The sequence below is a fragment of the Macrotis lagotis genome, chromosome 6 (assembly GCF_037893015.1).
Source record: "Macrotis lagotis isolate mMagLag1 chromosome 6, bilby.v1.9.chrom.fasta, whole genome shotgun sequence".
Lineage (NCBI taxonomy): Eukaryota > Metazoa > Chordata > Mammalia > Peramelemorphia > Peramelidae > Macrotis > Macrotis lagotis.
Genome location: NC_133663.1, coordinates 232,964,822 through 232,983,733, shown reverse-complemented (window position 1 = coordinate 232,983,733; position 18,912 = coordinate 232,964,822). Strand labels below are relative to the sequence as shown.

General features: G+C 33.6%; 1 protein-coding gene across 5 annotated transcripts in view; it reads right to left on the bottom strand.

The window, feature by feature from the left end:
- MID1 (midline 1) overlaps positions 1–18,912 on the bottom strand; it is a 447,000-nt gene that overhangs the window by 138,215 nt on the left and 289,873 nt on the right. For all 5 annotated transcript variants that reach the window (XM_074192469.1, XM_074192472.1, XM_074192473.1 and 2 more), the window contains one exon: positions 11,755–12,470. In XM_074192469.1, coding sequence (XP_074048570.1) covers positions 11,755–12,414 — 660 coding nt within the window. In that variant the 5' untranslated portion in view covers positions 12,415–12,470. The remainder of the gene's footprint in view (positions 1–11,754; positions 12,471–18,912) is intronic.

Below are 18,912 nucleotides of genomic sequence, written 5' to 3'. Positions count from 1 at the left end.
ATCTATAGTCATATGAAAAACTACTATAAATCATTATTGATTAGAGAAATGCAAATTAAAGTAGCTCTGAGGCACCATCTCACACCTATCAGATTAGTCAATATGACCAGAAATGACAATGATTAATGTTGGAAGGGATGTGGGAAATCTGGGACACATTATTGGTAGAGCTGTGAACTCATCCAACCTTTCTGGAGAGCAATTTGGAATTATGCTCACAGGGCAACAAAATGTGCATACCCTTTGATCCAGCAATACCACTACTGGGTCTATACCTTGAAGAGATGATAAAAAAGGGTAAAAACATCACTTCTACAAAAATATTCATAAGCAGCCCTGTTTGTGATAGCAAAGAATAGGAAATAGAATGAGTGACCATCAATTGGGTAATGGCTAAACAAATTATGGTAGATGTATGCTATGGAAAACTATTGTTCTATTAGAAATGAAGAGGGATGGGAGAAATCTGGAAGAGAAGCCTGGAAAGACTTGCATAAACTGATGTTGGGAAATAGGAGCAGAGCCAGAAGAACACTGTTCACCCTAATAGCAACATGGGTGTGATGATCAACCTTAATGGACTTACTCATTTCAGCAATGCAAGAATCAGGGATAATTTTAGAGTACCTGCAATGGAGAATAACATCTGTATCTAGAGAAAGAACTGTGGAGTTTAAACAAAGATCAAAGACTATTGCCTTCAATTTTGAAAAAGAAAGTATCTTATGTACTATATAATTTTCTATGCCTAATATTTTATTTTCTCCTAAAGGATTTGATTTCTCTTTCAACACACTCACTTTTGATCAATGTATAGCCTGCAACCAATGTAAAGATTATCAGACTTCCTTCTGTGGGGGGTGGGGGAGGGAAGGGAGGGTGAGGGAAAAAGTGTAAAATTCAAAACCTTATAAAAACAATGGGTAGAAATTACTATTGTATATAATTGGAAAATAAATAAAATATTTTAAAAAGATCAATTTCCCTTGACTTTGTCCAAAATTTTCTTTGCTTTCATGTATCTAAAAAATCTTTCAACAGTTCTTGGTTATCTTTCTTTCTGCACTGAATGATTTCTTCCCAAATGATTTCCTTCCTCTTCTTTGTTTTCAATAGACCTCACAAAGAAAGAAGATTATGTTATCTTAGTGTGCAAGCAAGTAAAAATATTCCCAGAGTTTGGATTATTTCTTCCTCATAACTCTATAGATCTGTTTTCCTGCTTGTATTTTTAGAAATTTATAATAATGTCCATAAAGGTATAATATAAGTTTTGGATTGAAAATTTATGTAATTTTCAAGTCAGTCTCTATTTTATTTTTCCTATTGTCAAAATGGGCACCTTAATCCTGATGACAAATTTTCAAAGAAGATGGTAACATTCAAGAATTTTGTAAACTTTAAAGTTCTATATAAATGTGAAAATTACTACTGTTACCAATGCCACTGTTATTATTAAAGGAATGAGACTGAGAAGCAAACAATAATGTTTTTAAGTGAATCTAATATAAAGCAAAACATCAATAAAAATTATAAAAAGAAAAAAATAGCTATTCAACAAAACCAACTAAGACATCAACTATAGAATAACCATATACATTATTTTATACCTAACTCCCCTACTTTTGCATAGAAGGGACAGAGGTATATTTTTAACATTTTTGTCCAGGGCCAAAAAACAAAGGTTTTGGTTATTTTAACGTGTTTATGAGTTTTGGATGTTTCATTCACATTGTTTTGGTCATTATGTGTATTCTTTTCTTTTCTTTCCCTTTGAACAAATGTAAAATTAGGGCCATGATTGGTCTTGACAGTTTGCTGCTGAGTTTTGTTCTTCCCTATTTTGAAGGAAGTTAAGGACCATGGAAGTCCCTTAAATTGGAATCACACTTAACATTGAATCATGTACTTAACTGGAATCAGGTACTATGATGTTTTGATTTGTGTGTTTACACCTTTATGTCAAAATACTGGATAAGTTTCCACGATCTCCAAAATGTAGAATCAAGGGCAGCTAGGTGGCACAGTAGATAGAACACTGGCCATGGAGTCAGGAGGACCTGAGTTCAAATCCAGCCTCAGACACTTAATAATTAGTTAGCTGTGTGACCTTGGGCAAGTCACTTAACCCAACTGCCTTGCCAATAAACTTTTAGAATCACATTCTCTTAAATAAGTGGTATAGTCAATTATTTCAAATGACTTTTAATTGATTGAACAGTCATGAACCACTTTGGAGTTTAACACATTGTATCAGCTATTAAGCGTAACTTAAAATGTCTATAGATTTTTAACCAAAAGAATTAAATGGTGATTCCTTAGAAATGAAAAGTGAAAATTCTCTAATAGCTTAAACTCAGTCACCTTACTGGTCAAGGATATTACTGAATGGTCTGACTGAACAACAAGATTTTCCTAGAGTGTGCATGTAACAGTCTCTTTATAAAGATTAGTAGTTTGGCAGAATAGGCATGATAGAGGCTATTTCCGAGCCTGGATATTTACCTGACCTACTGGACCTCCTCAGGAAGGAAATGGATTCCTCTAAGGAAAGCACATGACAACAGATTAATAGCTTAGTATGTGAACGGTAGTCTTTTCATGAGATAACCCTAAAAGAATACAAAGTAAGTCTGTCACTGTTTTTTCTTTTGGTGAAGAGCATTTTGGTTTGTTTTCAGTTTATAAAAAATATTATAAAAAAATTCATTTATAAAAAACAAATTCTGACTAGATTTAAACTAAAAATAATCACTGATGATTTAATTGTAGACCTTTTTTCATTGATTAGTTATGATTTTTATAAAAATAAACAAATAAATATAACTCAACTATATAAGAGGAGAGTGACCTCAGACCCAGGAAGAAGTGGCCTGGTTCAAATTCTGTTTATGAATTATACTGGTTTCATGATCCTAGACAAGTCACTTAACCCCTTCCAGATTTCCCCATATCAATGAAATTGTTGTTTATTCTGCATTCTTGAAGAGGACCAGTAAAATGAGGAGAATGATATCTTGACTTGCAAGTAAATTGGATTTGAGTGAGACAGGGCTATGCAAAACCATCAGCCTCACTTTTCCCTTTAGAATGATCAAAATTTAATGCTAAGGCATAGCATTAAATAGAAGGTCAGAAAATCTGGCAATGGCCCCAGATGAACTGTGAGACCTTGGCCTTTTTAAGCTAAATCCTTCCCAGGTTTCTGTAAGAAATATTCAGCAATTAAAGACTGCTTAAGAATGAAGGTAAAAAGAGATGGCCCAGTTTGCCTTCACAAAAGAATCACTCTGGGGAGAAAGATGCTCAGAGTTTCTGGCTGGAACAAAAACAATTGCTATTTACACTCACTCTGAATCCTCAAAAACTCTCTGAACTTACAATCAGGACACTTTACCCCATCCCATTGAACCCTAAGTTTTTCATGGGCAAGGGGCATGCCTTAATCATCTTTGTATCCAGTCAAATAAATGTTCACTAAGTGAATTCATCAATAGTGAACTAAATAAAAAGAACAAAATCCTATCTGATGCGAACATAAGTATCAATACTCCTCCCACCATTGTTTTTAGAAGTTTTTAAAAAAAACAACAAAGAAAACTGATCTGAAACAAATCAATTGAGAATAGTGTTCAGGTATATATGAGGGTAAAGATAAATGATAATAACAGCTGCTACTTTCATTCTCTTCAGCTGAAAGAAATGATTATAAAAGGGGAAATCCTGCACCATTGAAGATGACCAGAAATGCGCTTTCTACATATGTTCCATATTAATATATTCACCCTTTTCCCCAGATCCACTTTTCAATATTATCTGTTATTTATCCCTTACTTCTTGATGTTATCATTGAGGCATGTCTGATTCTTCATGACCCTTTTTGGGGTTTTCTCGGCAAATATTTTGGAATGATTTGCCATTTTCTTCTCCAGCTCATTTTATAGATGAGGAAATGGTAAAATATGCTTAAATGATTTGCTCAAGGTCATATAGGTAGTATTTGTCTAAAGCTGGATTTGAATTCATGAAGAAAAATCTTCTTGATTTCAAGCCCAATGCTCTATCCACTGTATCACCATAGAAATTTCTTCTATTTATTACTGTGGGATAGTAAGGTCAAAAAATCCCAAACTCCAAATGCATAAATTGCATATATGTCCCTTGTTGGTTATTCCTCCATGTTTGTCTCATCCACCTAGATACATCTGAATAGGCAATCTATTTTATAAGCAAAATGAGAAATTCTGTCACAAAGACTCTTCCCTATGAACAATGGGAGTTTAATAAAACTTACTGATGTTGATCATATTACATAAACTCAGGACATGCTACTTTTAAAGTTTTCCTCTAAAAAGCCCTCATACTGACATTTAAAACTTGCCTTGATATTTTCATTATCTTCCTGCATCTCTCATTATTAATTTTTTTCTTGAATCATTCTCTCTATGTCACTGTAATTCAAAAAATAATAGAAGAAAATTCTCAAGTTGAATAAGAACATCCACATCACTGAAGACAAAGGTAAGGATCTTTAGCCTTTTTTGGTCATGGACCCCTCTGGTATTCTAGTGAAGCTCAAGTATCCCTTCTCAGAAAAATGTCTTAAATGCATAAAACAAAATACATAGGGCTACAGAGAAAACCAAATTTTGTTGAAATTGTTACTTAAAAAATTTCACAGATCCCAGTTATGAACATCTGATCTAAGGTAATTTTCCTTATATTTTCCAGCAGGACAAATAAACCATTCAACTTTTGGACAATTACAAAGTTAAGGCTTTAATTACATCACAAACCACTCCATTATAACACATGGGTACCCATATGCAAGATTTCCCTAAGTCAAATTATAGTATCATAGATATGGTCCCCTAAGGAATGAAGGGAAAACAGATGCTTTTCATAAGGATTGAGCAGTTTAAGGTAACATTTACAAGTAACAGAGTAGATGGGTATGTAATTCACTTCCAGAAATAAGTTGCATCACTACATTAAATCTTTCAGAATAAGTATATCTTTAGGAGATTCTTGGTCTGTTGTCTGAAAGACTCATAAACTTTTCCAAACACCAGCTAACTTACCTTGATAGGAAACCAGTGTACCCATTATGTCTTATCCTCTAAATACTCACAAAGGTAACTAAATACAAACACTACTGGAACTCAAGCTCTACTTCCTAAGCTTTCAATCAAACAATTAAACAACATTTGCTAAATTAGCCTTGGCCAAGAAACTGAGAATAAAAAGTAAAAAGGCCTTCCCCAAGACTATATGTGATCTCCCCATTTGAAATTATTTTATATGTTCTTTGTACTTTTCTGCATATGGATTATTTCCTCCCAGGAGAACTTAAGTTAGAGGAAATGGATAATTATTTTATATTTTTTCTATTCCTAGAATCCAATTCAGTGCCTAGCTCATAGTAACTATTTAATAAATGCCTGGTATTGGAATGAAGAGCTGTGGCTCTTAGGAGTAAAATGACATAAGTTGCTAACTACAAAGCATTTTAAACAACAACTGTATGAAACAAATAGTACAAATATTATCACCTCTCCATTTTAGATGAAGAAATTGCAACTCAGAAAGGTTCAGTGACTTGTCAGGGTCAGTTAGCTAGTGAATAGAAGGTTTTCTGACTCCAAATTTAGTACTGTACACATTAAAAACTAGGAATATAACAAGCTAATCCAATTCAAGTTAATTTCCAACAGTGTCATTTTGTGGATAAAAAAATGGATTTATTTTCTTGGCATATTTGCAGTAACAAAATATCACTCAAATGAACAGAACAAGGCATTCTTTTGGAATTTGTTCATTATTTAGGCCATTTTGGGAATAGTTATCCTGACACAGAAATTACTTTATTTGTTAGTTTTTTCATTGTAATTTCTTTAGTTTCAATCAAAAATGTTATTTTTCTGTTATTTTAAATTTTTATAATAATTTATGATTATTATTTATAAATTTAATTTTATCATTATCTTTTATAATCATTTACTATAATATTGTTTACTTAATATACTAAGATGTGTTTAATATTAGCTCTTCCTCAGCACAGAGGTTATGTTGCAAATATGCTATAAAGTTTAGTTTCAAGTTGTCTTAAGAGTTGGAAAGGGCTTTTATGTCCAAGCGAACACCTGCTCTTCCACTAACCTGTCCTACACCATCCCTTTTCTAAACATTACCTTTAAAATAACATCTCAGACAAATGGTTCTCCAGTTTCTGCTTGGCAGCATCCAATACTAACATGTGAGAGAATTCAATCCACTTTTTGAATATGTCTAATGATGCCAAAGTTCTTCTTTTCATTGCCTTGAAATCCTTCTTCCTAGATTTTCCAACCACACAATTAGATCTACCCTATGATGTCACACAAAATAAGCCCAATTCTATTTTTTTATGACAATCAGTATTGGAGTAGGGTTATAGGGTCATACACACACACACACACACACACACACACACACACACACAGACTTCTTAAGCCTGTTCTTCATTGACCAACCTAATTGAACCTAGGCCTCGAGTGATATTGGTTCAAATCTTGTTGCTATCCTGTTGGGTTCCTCTAGATCCACTCTAGCATCTGAGCAAAATTTTGAAATACCTAATCATTTGTCCTTGACATTCTACCACTATGTTTCCAAAACCCATGGACACTAGAGAAGTCAATAGATACTAACTTGAAATTACTACATTTTCTGTAGATAAAATTCCTATTAATACAAGGATTAGACTAAATGACGTTTGAAGTTCCTCTAGTTAGAGAAGTATGTCAATTTGGACATTTATTTCCATAAGGAGAAATCCTATAGAGAAATTCTAGAAACCTCACACAGGACAGAATGTTAAGCTTCCTTTATAAATACAGACCTTACACAAAATAGTAGCAGAAGTCTGGGAATGAGGAACAGGAATAGATGCATGTACCTAATTAAATAGGGCAGAATAAGAACTTCAATAGTAAGTGAATTACCTTGGAATTCAGATTGTGGATATAGGAGGCATTAGTAACAGGGTTACGTTTGCCAGAGAAGTCTCTAGAAGTTTCCTCTAAACTATCATTGAGTAATTTGAAAATTGGATTAGATTGGGAGTTAGGGGACTTGGGTTCCAATCCCAGCTACCGGATCATTGTCATATCCTTTAGCTCCCTCTGGGCCTTAATTTCTAGGTCAATAAAATGAAGAGGCTGAATACACTGCTCTATAAACTCCATGCTTCTTTTGTCCATGAAGGCTGAACAAGTTATTCTATCAGCAACTGAAACTTGGTTGTCTAACAAGTTGTTACTCCTTGGACATCTTCTTGGATATGTTTCTTTACTATCAATAGATATGTAATATCCTTATTGATGACAGGATTTCTTGCCTAGTTTAACTCATTTTCATTCCTATCACATTTCTTTCCATTTCCAATGATATTTAGTAATTTATATGAATGAATAACATTAAATTTTCCTTCTATATTTATCTCATTAATATTCACTCATAACTATTACTTCAAAATCAAATATTTAATAATAGAAATTGAATTTTTTTTTTAATTTTTGCAAGGCAGTGGGGTTAAGTGGCTTACCCAAGGCCACACAGCTAGATAATTATTAAGTGTCTGAGACCACATTTGAACTCAGGTACTCCTGACTCCAGGGCCAGTGCTCTATCCACTGAACAACCTAGCCATGCCCAAATTGTATTTTTGTACATACATGATGACATGGTTGGATTGTAATCAACACCAATGGAGAAAATACCATTCAAATGAGTTAATCAGCAAAATGTAACGTTTTTTTTTAATTTACCCTTTCAAAAAATCTTTCATTAGAAACACTCAATAACTTTAAGAAAAAACTTGGTCTAGCTATGTCAAGTTCCAACTTTCTGAAATACACTTAATATTTCTAACTTGCACCATTACTATTTGATTATACAACTTCTCACTTCTCCTCCCCACCAAATGATAAGCTCTTCAGGTTCAAAAATTTTGCATTATTTCCCTTTTTTGTATCTACAAGGACCTAACAAAATGCCTTTAAATAAATATTTGTTGAATTAAAATAAAAGACGCATTTTCTCTCACTTTGTCTAAATGAGACAGTGAGTGCTACCCTGCCCAAAGCTTCCCTATATTATGATGACATAATTATCTGTAGAGAAACAACTTTTTTCCTCCCTTTAATACTATAACTCTTGTAGTTTAACTCTCATTACCCAAACCTAAATGTGCAAAACAGTGTTAAAGAAAACATTAAAACAAATGATTTCATACTTGGGTAGCTAGCTCAAGTAGGCAAGATATGGGATATGGGATATGGGATGAAAACCATTTTTAAGAGATTATATTGAACCTTTAATAATTACATCATTAAAGTATGCTACAAAAAGATGAATTCCTTACAATCAATGTTCATAACCAGGGCAACCAAATAATTATCTGCAGATTAAATTGCAACTAAATTGAAAGTCTAACTTAATGTTGGAGGTCAGAGAAACATCTCACTCTGGAATTCATAATATTGAAATTTCTAATATGTTATCTGGGACACATGCTATCTAGCACACACTGTACTTTTCCTCCCACTTTAGCGGATATAAAGGTTTTTTGACCTCCAAATGAATGGAAAGAGGAAATGTACATGTTTGAATATGTTCTATTTAGTCAGCATAGCATTTGGCAGAAGTACCTCTCTCTTAATAAGCTTAAAACTGTTTTCATGAAATGTAAATTAAATTTTCTCTTTACTTTGGCATTTTGTGGCTGCTTTTCAGGGCAATATTCTATGAAAGAATTACATTTGTTGAAGTAATTTTATGCCAGGCAGAATAAAAAGAGATTTTCTTTGCCTAGATTCTACATGTCTAGTTTTATTATTATAAGTACATGATTTCTCTTTGATATCTAAAAATATATTCTCAATGTAAATTCATATTCCTTTTTGTTTCAATGGCAGATTAATGTCCAGAAATCTACCTCTTGAAGACTGCTTTCTGAAAAGTTTATATGATATTTTATATTTATAAAAATATGTTATATATTATAACTAGAAGAAAAAAGAATAATCTCCTCCTAACTTGACAAAATTTTATTAATGGATTTCTTTTCTCTTCATATTTACCTGTTAATACCAGAAATGGAACAAATGTCCAAAGAAATCATACATGTCCCCAAGGATCCAAGTGAATTAAAAAAAGAAATCCCCCTTCTTATTCCTATAAGCACTATCACCTTCTTTCTACTTTATTACTGTGTCCATACCCTTTCTGCAATATGCTTTGTTTGTGTGTTGATTGGTGTAAAGGCATGAAAAGCAGATATGTGGCACATCTTATTCAAACAAAGTGAGAATCCTCCAAAATTCATTTTTTAATTATTTATCCATATAAGATAAAGCCAAATCACACAACAGCTTCCTTTTTATCTATGTCAGTGCATCTATATAGTAATTATTGTGTTTTGTAGAAAATTTTCATGTGCTAGTTACATTTAAGGTATTTGAATAAACCAAAAGGAAACACACACAATCACATTACTATCCGATTCCTTCAGCCTTCTATAGTCACCTTATTTACATTTCTAAAATATGACATTTTTTTAGCTATACTCAGAATATGTTTTTAAAATATCTTTAAAAACCCAGATTTGTACAAATATAAACATTACTGGAACATTAGTTGTTTGATTACAAACTCATTCCAGTGGTATAACTTTGAGTTTGCATTTCTTTATTGTTGAAGGGATAGTGTCTCTTATTGGCAGTTAATGTGTACACTTCCATTTCTGAAATAAAATAGTGGATGAAAAAATAATTGATCTCTATTGTGAATTTTCAGGTTCTGTGGTTTAACTATAGCTACTGCTAAGTTCACTATCTTGATAAAATTAGTGCACCAGAACTCTCAGTAGGAGTTCCATTTCTATTACTTAAAGAAGATCAAAAGTCAATTTCTGTCTTATGGCTAATAATGGAGGAAATATGATTTAAATAATTAGCATTAGTGAACCAGGACTAAATATCAAGTTTAAAAGTGACTAAATGGAAGTATGTTTATAATTTTAAAATTAGGGATAATTACAAGACAACATCACATCATCCAATTAGTATATATCATGACAACATTATGTATACTTTGGAACTTCCCTAATTTTAACCCTTCAAAGCACTATTCCATACATACTACAAATTCCAGAGGGAATTCAGTAAGACTTTGTTAGGGAATTTTTTTAAATCACCTGATAGTGTCAGTTTACTGAAGTTGTTTTTACAAAGCAATGTTAATTAAAAGAATCCTACAGGATTCAAATTCATATTCATATTACCTGTTATTAAAGCCAACATGTCTCCTTAGTTCCACATCTATCCATTACTTTAAATAGCAGTTACTATATATTTCCTTAAAACTATTAGAAAAGTTCTTAATATTCCACTATGTAATCTGAGAGCACATTGATGTCTTGTCCTCTTTGGATTTTTCAGGTGTAGCACATTGTGAAGCTCTTGATCTTTATGGGATCTTGGATGAAGGGACTGATTGCATTATAAATAAAAATTGCCTTCAGTAAGTCAAGAATTAAAGAGGTTAAAGAATAGATGTGTTTCATTTAATCATGTTATCAAAAAACAAATTACCTAGGACCTGTCAACATAGCTAGCTACCCTTTCCTGCTAAAGAGTTTTGTAGTAGACAAGTTAGAACGTAAGGTGTCTCTGACTCATGATATATATATATATATATATATATATATATATATATATATATATATATATATATATAATCAGGTGATTTATTGTGTTTGATCAACACCACAGTATGTGTTTTTTCTGAGAGGAAGAGCTTCAATATATATTTACTTTAAGTTTTTAATATGTTTGCTTCCCTTTTAATTGGTGCCTTCCCATCTAAAATTAGTCAGTGAAGATATTGTTTACTTTAAATCTTCATAGTCTCAATATCTCAGTTGTAATAGTACTTTTGAATAGTTATACCAGCATTCCCTTGGCAAATGAACAGACCTCAGGAGATTGGCCTTGAGGTTGGTGACTTAGCACAGCCCACCCTCACTCCAATCCAATTCATGTGCTTATCATGGCATCACCTCCCTGATGTTATGGTCTTCTTTGAGAATAATGGATAAATATCATCATCAAAAGTATTCTTTTTCAGTTTGGGGACTTAGAATCTAGGCAAAGGACTAGAGTTTAAGCTAAATTAATTTGATATTGAACCTAGAGTTCAAACATTATTACATGATTAAAATAAAATAAGATCTAACCTCAAGATTTTTAGGCAATGAAACTCAAGAAACCTAATTTTAAGGAATATAACCAAATGTCATTTGAACGTAGACTGAGGAATTCCATGATTTTTAGAATGCTGTGGTTTTTCTCTTGAAATGACATGATTTTTCACTCCTAAGTGTGCAATAGTGAGGGAAAGAATTTTCCGAGTGAAGTAAATATCCCAAGTTAAATTTCTTTTTCTTTATATCTAACAGGTTCTTACATTAAAAACAAAACAAAGGGGGAAAGAGTTAATAATCAAAATTCTAGAAATCCCCTGCATATTCACAAAAAAAGGAAATAGTCTACAAGCAATAGTCTACCCTCCTGCAAGATCAGTTCTTGTATAACATTTAGAAACATGTTAATCCCAATCAGATAACACAGGTAAGGAGAAAACCTTCACTTGGCCTGCAAACAAAACAATGAGAAAATGGCATTTTCTAGTTCACAATTGAATGCCACTAACCTTCAACTTGTCATAGCGCTCACTCAAAGCTGCCACTTGATGATCTCGGTGTCGCCCCACCAGTTTACATAAGGCACAGATTAGTTGGTCATCTGTCACACAGTACATATTCACCTTCTCATCCTCATGCTCTAGACACATCAATCCTCTAATGTGAGAGTCTGGAATTGGCTCAATGAGACGGTGACCTGTGAAGGGCTTCTTATTTGGGTGAGTAGCTTTCAGACACTCCTCACAGTAGGATACTTCACAAGTGACACAAGTCTTCACAGCATCCTGGGCAGGATCCTGGTCACAGAACTGACAGAGAACCTTCTCACTGGAGGTCATGGTGTTGCTATCGAAGGCCCGCTCTCTGCGGGTCTCACTGGGGGAATTGGGCCCGCTCACAGAAGCCTTCTGAAACCTATCGATGATGTTCTGCAGGGTGACGTTACGTTTCAGTCCCTCTAGACCTCTCTGGCTGAGGGTGATGACATAACGACAAGTCGGGCACTGGAAGGCAGTGATGGATTCCACAGATTCGTTGGTGGCGCAGTGGGAGACTAAGATGCGATGTGCACAGTTGAAACAGAGGCTATGGGCACAGGGCAGCAGAAGTGGGTCTTCAAATAGCTCCAGACAGATAGGGCAGGTCAGTTCTGACTCCAATGTTTCCATCTTCAAGCAAAGCTTTCCTGTGCCGTCAGCAAAATCCAGGGAAGCTGATCAGCTATCTGGAAAACATGATGTAAAATTCTATTAGGTAAGAAAAAACAGAGGGATAAGTCACAAGAGTTGGGGTTGTCAACTTTGGCTCCCTCTTAATATAATTCCAAATAATTCTGTTATAGAACCACCTGAAGTTTTGACTTAGCAGATAACATCCATCAACTGATTTTGCTTTTCCTTCTCTTTAAAGGAAAAAAATACAACTTACTTACTGATACTATCTCTTTATGATACTTGTTCTTACATTCAGAAACAGTGATTTCCTAACAATTTGAATATTTAAATAGTAAAGCCCCTGTAGATGGGCAATTAAAGTTCATAAAATGGTTCTAAAAGGATTTCCTTTTTAAAAAAGTGGTCCTTAACCTAGGGTCTATGAACTTTTCTAGAAAGATACATTGTTAACCGAAGTTCAATATAATTAGTTTCTTTGATAATCTTCCATATTTTATTTTATGCACTTTAAAACATTCCTCTGAAGAATGGGTTCATAGGTTCTGACTGGACTGCCAAAAAAAATCCATCCATGAAACAAAGTGACTTATGGAAACTTATTCAAATAATAAGTACCTTAACTGAACTACTTTAATACTTTGATTCAAATTTAGAAAAACTGGAGAAATGAGCCAATTTATATATATATATATATATACATATATATATATATATATACATATATATATATATACATATATACATATGTATATATATATAAAATATATAGTTTCAAAAACCTTTATGTTTATATTTATCCTTCATGAATATTCATATTAGTAATATAAGTTTTAATGATATCTTATTCAATAGTGCAGCAGAAGTAGCTGAATTGAATGGAAAGATACTTTCCTTAAAGCACACAGACACAGACATGCTAGTGATCAAAGTTACAGTTGGCAATGCCAACATTCCAAATATTTGACCTGAATAAACTACATCAAGTTTCAAAATGATCACTGAGAAAAAGAAACATTTTTCACAGTTTGTTCCCCTAGTTCCTCAACTCTCATAAATAGAAGATGAAAGGAAGATCAGTCAAAAATCTGTTATTTTTTTAAACTGGCCTTAGCTGATCAGAAAACTTGGTATTCAAAGGATCTGTGATTTGAAGATAGAAAGTATGCCACTGTGCTTATGTGAAAGTATTCACCTTCCCTCAAAACCAAAATAGCACTTGATACCTTCCTGCCTGTGCGAATTACAAGATGTGATTGCTGAAGGCAAGTTGGTTTGCCCAGAGCTCTCCTTTCTTAAAGCTCTCCCATCAAGAGCTTGTCATTGTCTCAAGCAGACAGGCCAGTGGAGCAGAAGCAAAGATTCAGCCCCATACTCACAGGGCTGTACTTCCCCAGTACAATCATCCCCAGTTTAGGACAGCTTCAGATGGCACAGCTGCACACTGCATTCACTGTTAAGTCGTTGTTTGGTTGTGTGAACCCTTGCCGCCCTCCCTCCTTTCCCCACCACTCACCCCGTGTAAAAAGGAAGAGGAGAAAAAAAATCCACACACCAATCTTGGTTCATTAAGGGAGAAGAGAGCCTTATGCTCATTAGCAAGCTTGGGAACCAGATCTCTTTAAAACCTCTCTGTTGCACTACAATTAATGGGGCAGCAGTAACAGTGACAGGAATGTTATATACAGCCCACTGCCGTCTGTAAGAGAATGGTACAGTTCACAAAATGGACACAAGGTTCAAATCACCCGCTATGGTTTATTCAGGTTGGCTTTATGGGAAGGCCAGCAAAACTTTTGATCCAAAGCTATGTTTAGCAATTCAGACAATATGCTTTTTTGTATTCACCCTTCCATTTGTTTGCAAAATTAGCAATTTCTCTAAGGCAGTGACCCATTCTCAAATAGCAAAACTTGGAATTAACCATATGGTGCTCTTGCGAAAAAAAAATTAGTGATCATCCTGCCATGCACTAAACTATAACTATCCATCAAATATATCAACTATGTTCTATGACTGATGAAAATTAAAGCCAATTCCTGGAATATAAACTCAGTCTTTTGTTTTATATCAGTTATAATATTATAGCAAGGTGAAAAGAGTTGAACTCTCTCCTTCCAAGTCCCTTTCCATCCTGTTCTTTTGGAAAATTTTTTTCAGTCAACTCTTAGAAAATAAACATAACATCTCAGATCCCACCCCACCACTTATGATATAAAGTCAAGTCTTTAAAGCAGGGAAGTTTTAAATCAGGTATGGAAACAGAATTTCAGAATCAGAAAGACCTCAAAGAGCATCTTTTCTCATCCATTATGAAGAGAGTTATGTAGATAACATTCCTGCAAAGGGGTCATTCAGGCTTTGCTTGAAAGGCAATCCGATTGTGGAAAGCTTTTATGATTAGGAAGTTTTAATCAGAGGCTCTTAATTCTTTGTGCATGTGTGTTTGTGTGTTTCTGAGAGACAGAGATCAGATCGTGTGTGTGTGTGTATGTGTGTATGAGACAGAGTCACAGAGACAGAGAGGAACCTCTGACTTTCTGATGAAGCCTATGAACCTATGAACCTCTTCTTCAGAACAATGTTTTAAAATATATATATATATATATATGTATGTATAAAATAAAATATATGATTGCAAAGGAAAGCAATTACATTGAAATAAAACAATTTTTGAAAAGTGCATAAACCTCAGGTTAACCTTCAACTTCTACCCATTACTCTTAGTTCTCTGAGGCATTATGTGAGAATAAGTCTAATCCTGCTTCCAAAGTACAAAATTTTAATACTTGATGACAGCTTTCATGTTCCCCCAGGTCTTTTGTTCTCTTACCAAAAGATTCACTGTTCTGCAATTTGTCTTCATATGAAATTATTCAATGCTGGTCACTCTGCAGATTATCTGACATGAAATTACTGAATAGGTATTTCCTTAGACAAACTGAGACCTGGGGGAAAAAAAACTAAAAAGACCAGTATCTCCCACTGCATCTGGGGATCAGTCATCTTGACCAGTCTTTACACTGGACCTCCGTGACCCTAGAGGGGAGAATGAGGCTTATGACTTTACAACTCTGACTTGCTTAAATCCAACTTATGTGTAAGTCAAGACATCACCTTTCTGATGTCAGTGATCCAATGATCCTCTTCCAACAAAGGACAAATAATTACAATAACCTGATATGGGTGTGCTACAACTTACTGATATGCTTCTGAAATATATCATCAAGAACTAAATACAATTCTCCAGATGTGGTCTTAGCAGAGCAGAATACAACAAAACTATCATTTTCTCAAACTAAAAATATTCATTGTGTATAGAAAGAATAACTTTATCTTTACACTGAATTTTATGAGATATTTGTGGGACAGCCAAGTGGTATAACAGATAGGGTGCTAGTCCTCTTCCTGAATTCATCTCTTTGAATTCAAATCTAGCCTCAGACACTCAGTAGATACATGACCTTGGGCAAATCATTTAAGCTTGTTTGCCTCAGTCTTCTCATCTTTAAAATGAGATGGAGAAAGAAATGACAAAGCTCTCCAGGATCTCTGCCAAGAAAAACCCTAAATAGGGTCACAAAGAGTTAGGCATGACTGAAAAAAAATGACTGGAAAGATGTCTGTATGTTCATAAAAAATAACTCATTTATATTGTACTATAAGATTTTCAGTTACTGTGCTCAGAATCACCCTATCACAGTAAGGGTGATTATTTCCCTTATTTTACAGATGAAGAAATTGAAGATTAGAGAATTAAATGACTCCCCCCACCCACCCAGGATCATACTAATAAATGTCAGAACTTAAATTGGTCTGATTTTTGAACTCTAGTGCTTTTTTTCTGCTAGATTACAAATCCTCTTCCATCTATATTTCCCTCTGAAGCAAGTAGAAAGCCAAAAGCACCAGAAAGGGATAGGTAAGGGAGATGTTTTCCCTGCCAACTTTGTATTCAAGGAAGAATGGCATACAAATGACTTTTTTAGAAAGTCAAGTTATCTGAATGAAAAGTGAAAAGAATCAGCTGTTTGAATTATACCTTGCAAATAGTAGGTCTTTTTTTTTGAATTTTTGAACTTTACATATCACCAAACACTCAGATATCTGAAACTGATGTTGGTTGATGGTTTTTTAAAAACTTTTTTTGTGCCAAGCAAATGGGGTTGAGTGGCTTGCCCAAGGCCACACACCTAGGTGTCTGAGGCCGTATTTGAACTCAGGTACTCCTGACTCCAGGGCAGGTCCTCTATCCACTGCACCACCTAGCTGCCCCTAAACTTTTGCCCCTAAAACTCACTGAATCCTTCTATCAGTTACAGTTCTGCTGATTACTCATTAATACAAACCAGATTTTGTGGAAGCACAGAAAATATTGCAGATTCTCACTATTTGTATTAAAAATCTTTTAGCTATTTGAGTTTTCTGTTAATTTTAAAATAATTTAAGATTCAGGGACAAATACATACACAATTTTACTGTTTTCTCTGAGTATGAAATTTTCAGGCAACAAAATTTTAAGGTGCTAATTCCTAAAGTTTTCCCATGCAAAAATGCTTTCCCTTCAGAAACAAAACACATGTAATAGGGTGTTATTTTCCTCTTTATTTAAACTCTGGGAAGTTATTTTCTGTGCTTCCAAGAGGAAAATAGGATTCTTAGTCCGCACTACAATGGGAGGAAATTACACCTGCATATCATTGTCAGGAAGTTCTCTACTTCACATTTTTATGAATGGGCACAAAGATCTTAGGTTAATTTATGTACCCTATTCTTCATTTTTAAAGAGGATTCAAGAAATCTCAATACATACCTCAACTCAGTATTATGAAATTGCTCACAGAGTTTACTTTAACAAGCTTAGTGATATACTTGTACATTTGTTATGTATACAGGGATGTCTATGAGTTCATTTAAAAAATACTATTTAGAAGGAAGGTCTGAAATGTAAGAAGAGCTATTTTTTTCTATCCCAGTACTTAGCTTGGGATATAGTATTTGGTAAGTAGTAAATGCTTAAAAATGCTTTTTATTTGTTTATTAATTCATTCACCCATAAACTTTGTACCTCTGGGCAAGTGATTTTACTTCTCTGGTCTTCAGTTCATTTATAAAAGGGGTGAGGGAGTAAGCAGGGTGTTCACTAAAGCTGCTACCAGCAATAATACTTCATGATTTTATAAAAAGAAATATATCCTTGGTCATAAGCTAAGGGGATAATATATGTTTGGGATTTCTTCTTGCATCTTGAGTATAGGTTCATTCATTTATTCATGAATTTACTAAAAACCTTAGAGTGGATTATGATTGTTGATATTAGAGAACACAAAGAAAGTGGAGAATAATTTCTGGCCTCAGGAAAACAGGAATTGCAATTAATTGGTTATAAATAACAATTAAAAAAATAACATGAGAATTATTTTAAGGTAATATACAGACAAATTTATTACAGTAACATATAGAATGAAAATAAGAAATGAATATCATTGAGAAAAATCATCTTTAGGTACCTAACACAATGTCTTAAATGTATCAGATGCTCAATTATTCATTTGGTTTGATAGTGAACATATCTGTCTAAAAGTACACAATCTGGGCTTGACTCTAGTCCAAGTTTCTTTAATATGGATGCAATATCTGAGCAAATAATTCACCTCCCCAGGAGCTTTCCTCATCTATAAAATGAAAAGTTTAGACAAAAACCATCTTTAATGTTCCTTCTACTATAATAACTATGACTTGTTGGGTGTGGAATAGGATTCTTCTTTGTTTAATTTCTGAAAAAAGATTTTTAAGGAAAGATTTCCTAAAAGAAATAAATCTTTTGTTGGACACTAAATGAAATATAGGATCCAGATTAAGAGAAAAGAAGATAACATGAGTTGAAGAGGTGAGGAATGGTTAAGAGACCAGTTCAACTCCACTGGAAAGTTTAATCTAGGCAATGGTAATGGATATTTTGTTGAAGGATTCTAAATTCTAGCCTCAGGCATTTGGGTTTAATGCATTTAAGAAAGAGGGATTGGTTTTATTTTCTTGAGCAGAGTGAAGTGATGAAGCCATATTTTAGAAAGATTATTCTGACGTGGGTATGCCACTATCTTTTCTTTCATTATCATTCCAGATTCTCTGAGACAACTGTTCTCTTAGCTCAGCTTCAAGTCATGTAATGAGAGTAATTCACTTTCCTGAGAAACAGTTTAAGTATTAATACAATTACACTAGTAATTTAGAAAAGAATTTAATGCTCTAATCTAGTGATTATACAGAGTTTAAGATTTGATAAAAGGAAATTAAATTCTAATGGTTCTTTCCAATTTTATTATATTCAGTTATCCCACAGGATATGCAAATTTCATTATCATTTTTAATGACTTTTTAAGATACACTATGTCTATATCCTATGATATATTGAACTATACTATTTCTGTTATAAGATATACTATATTCTTAACCTAAAAACTATAGATCCCCAAGGGGGGGATTCATCTTTAT